At 42.6% G+C, this 3105-nt stretch overlaps 1 protein-coding gene across 1 annotated transcript in view; it reads right to left on the bottom strand.

The window, feature by feature from the left end:
* Positions 1-1371: 1371 nt before the first annotated feature.
* LOC112486410 (uncharacterized) overlaps positions 1372-3105 on the bottom strand; it is a 22182-nt gene continuing 20448 nt past the window's right edge. Inside the window, exons 5-7 of the mRNA XM_025052924.1 lie at positions 2988-3033; positions 2545-2749; positions 1372-1523 (exon numbers count right to left, since the gene is read on the bottom strand). Coding sequence (XP_024908692.1) covers positions 1372-1523; positions 2545-2749; positions 2988-3033 — 403 coding nt within the window. The remainder of the gene's footprint in view (positions 1524-2544; positions 2750-2987; positions 3034-3105) is intronic.

The following is a 3105-nucleotide window of genomic DNA, read 5'->3' as shown; positions in this document are numbered from 1 at the left end:
AATAAAAATTTAGAGACCATGACAATATATACATACATAACAATGAACATAGTCAAAGACAAAAAACAAAAGGTGAAATGTTTTAATTGAACTAAAACTGTACTATATTAAGTCAGTGGTTCTCAATTATTTTCAGTCATGCCCCCTTGGGGACAGAAATGGTTTCACCCCCCCCGACCCACACCCCCGTGAATTAAAATACTATTGAGATAATATCATGATAACATGTATATTTTTTACCTGTACAAACCACTGTATGAGTTGCTGCCATCTAGTGACTGGAGGCTTGTTATCATTCAAGCATTACAGCAGTGGTACACTTATGTCCAGTGTACCAGTATTCCAGTAGCCCGCCCCACTATTTGAGGAGTACTGTATTAAGTAAATATTACACTAGGTATGCACATGTACATAAATATCTATGAATTCATGCCTAATAAGTAGAGGATGCTGAGTGTGTACGTTCATCCTACTGCTCCCCAGGGCGATAAACTCCAGGTCACACAGGGCCTGCGAGGGCAGATCAACGTGCTGATGGGCTTAGTGGACACAGCCTGACACAGGACACAGAGAATCAACACACTGGACATCGCGGAACCACCGGCCCACCACCACACAGTTATCTGGACACTGTACGAATGATCACAATTAAAACAGGATCTGTGGTTAGAGATCCATTTATGGATCACTGGACATCAGGTGCTTTAAATGTAATTATGGGCTGCAATAACTTGACAGGACTCACTTTGCTCCAGCTGCCACTCTGCCAGGTGGCACACGGCTGCAGCTGACACATACAGGCAGGTTCGGGTTTCTTCATGTTGGCACAGTCCCCATCCTTCTCCAAACTGCATATTACCGATCGCCATATTGCACCAGCGCAGTACAACGCAGTACTGTGCAACATGAGGGATTTCTTTTGAGAGATCAGTGTATCAGTTTGTTTAATTTAGTTATAATAATAGAGTTCCAAATGAATGTCTGTTTAGATAATGTTCTGTTTTTTGTCTGTTGCCATTTTAATTCCATTTGTGTTTATTTACATGTAACACTATTGTTCTTTCTTAAGTTACAAAAAACAGAACTGTATTTTGTATATTTTGTTGATATTATTTAATAATTTAGGATTATTCTAAGATTAAATATCATACGAGTCGTGTTGCATCGCACATGTGAGTACATTTTGAGCATGTACTTGTATCCAACGTCTTTATCTTTGAATACAACCTTGTGTCATTGAGACCGTTCTCTTGTTCAGAGAATGGCTGATGTTGGACCAAATTTTATTTGTCTTTTCTTTTAAATAATTTTTCTTTTAAATAACATTTAACATTATTGGATTTACTAAGATGCCACATGTGTGAGCCCACCTCACTCCAGTTTCTTACAACCCAGTACATGTCCATGTTGACCGACTCCTTGGCCATCAAGTTGGGATTTTGCTGCCTCTAGTTCTGGTTCTTGACAGGACCCTTGGGCCGTGAGGATGGCTTTTTCCCACGAGGGGTTGGCCTTCTTGTCTTCTGTGTAGCAGCAGATTTTTTCACTTTAATTATCTTGACGGTGGGCTGTGCTGACACTGTGGTGAGTGTCCTCGTAGTCGTGGAAGGAGCCCTTGTTGTGTGGACGCCGCGCGTGAGAGTGGTGAGGGAGATCCTGTGTGTCCAGGAGCCGTACGGACTGATGCTTGGCTTTGAGTGGTCCTCAGTGGTGTTTCAGTGCTGGTGAGTGGGGTGGAGTAGGTGGTTGTGATGGCTTTTGTGGTCATGTGCAGGGTAGGTGGACTTGTTTGTACAGTGGTTGACTCTAGGGAATTTTTGACTGATGAAACATCCAGGTCAATGATCTCCTCTTCTTCAGATCTTCTCTCCTCGACAACATAGTCATATCCTGGGGTGTACGTCACATTAGGAGTGCTTCCTTCCTCTTCTTCCACAATATCCTTGTGCACACCACTTAATTTCCTGTTCTTTTTAACATGATGAAGTTTTACTTGCAACAAGGAGTGCAGAACAATGATTACATTCAGAACTGCACTGAGGACCTCCTCAGTGCTCAAAGCTTAAATACAGTTTTTTTCACATACACATCAATGGTCAGTACCTTAACCCTTTACAGCCATGTGGTGTTCACGTACCACTTCTGAGCGCTGATTGGCAAAGGCTGCTTCAAACAAAGATTCTCCACCAATAGAAAACATGTACATGTGCTGAGCTATTCTGCTCAGTAACTCAGGTTAGATCAAAGAAATGCACTTTGGATTCTTTTCCTTTTTGATGTTCTGTTTTCCTCATTATTTGTGCAGAGAAACTGGTTCAGGCCGGTTCTGTGACCTGTCTCTATCTCCAAGCGTAACAGTCAGTGCTATCCGTACCATACACCATCCTGTTATGTAAACCATTAGCATGCACACCTTTCTTCAGTGCTTCTCCTTTTAGTACAGCATAAAAAAAAAAACAGTACAAATTGATATGGAAACTTAATACAATGAATATACTGTAAAGATTGAATAAATGTATTTACAATATCTTAACAAGGTGAAACCTTTCTTATCCCCAGTTTTCCTGACTATGATGTTCAGCTCAAAGTCGTCAGTATCCATGAGGTTGTGGTCGTAGGGTTTAAAACAGATACAGTAGTGGAGATAAACGTAGCGCTGGTTGTTCTGGTCCACATAGGTGTAGTCTCTGTAGGTATGATACTCGTGGGAGCCCAGGTTTAAGAACCGGGATATTTGGTGGGTGTCGGTCTAGGTAAATGGTAAAGGCGGTTGTATTTTGGGGGAGGTCCAGGTCGTCTACAAAGGCCAGAGTTGGGGCAGCTCTGCAGGCTGCACAGCGCAGGTCCTTTTTGGTGTGAGGACACGTGACTTTACGTGAGCGAACCCTTCCGACATGTGACGGGGCACTAGGAGGACAATAAAAATGACATGAGACATTAGAGAGAATTAAGGACAGCCCAAAAAAAATATTGAAAGAAAGTCTCACCTCTTCCATGCTGCCCACCACCCAGTCCTGCCCACAAGGTACGTCCCTGTTACATGGAACAACGGGTTTGGGTTTCAGGAGATGCTTGCACTCCTGAAACACTCTTTGTGGAGCACTC

This window comes from Cynoglossus semilaevis, chromosome W, assembly GCF_000523025.1.
Source record: "Cynoglossus semilaevis isolate Cse_v1.0 chromosome W, Cse_v1.0, whole genome shotgun sequence".
NCBI lineage: Eukaryota > Metazoa > Chordata > Actinopteri > Pleuronectiformes > Cynoglossidae > Cynoglossus > Cynoglossus semilaevis.
Note: the sequence above shows the minus strand (reverse complement) of the source record. Positions and strands in the feature narration are given on the sequence as shown.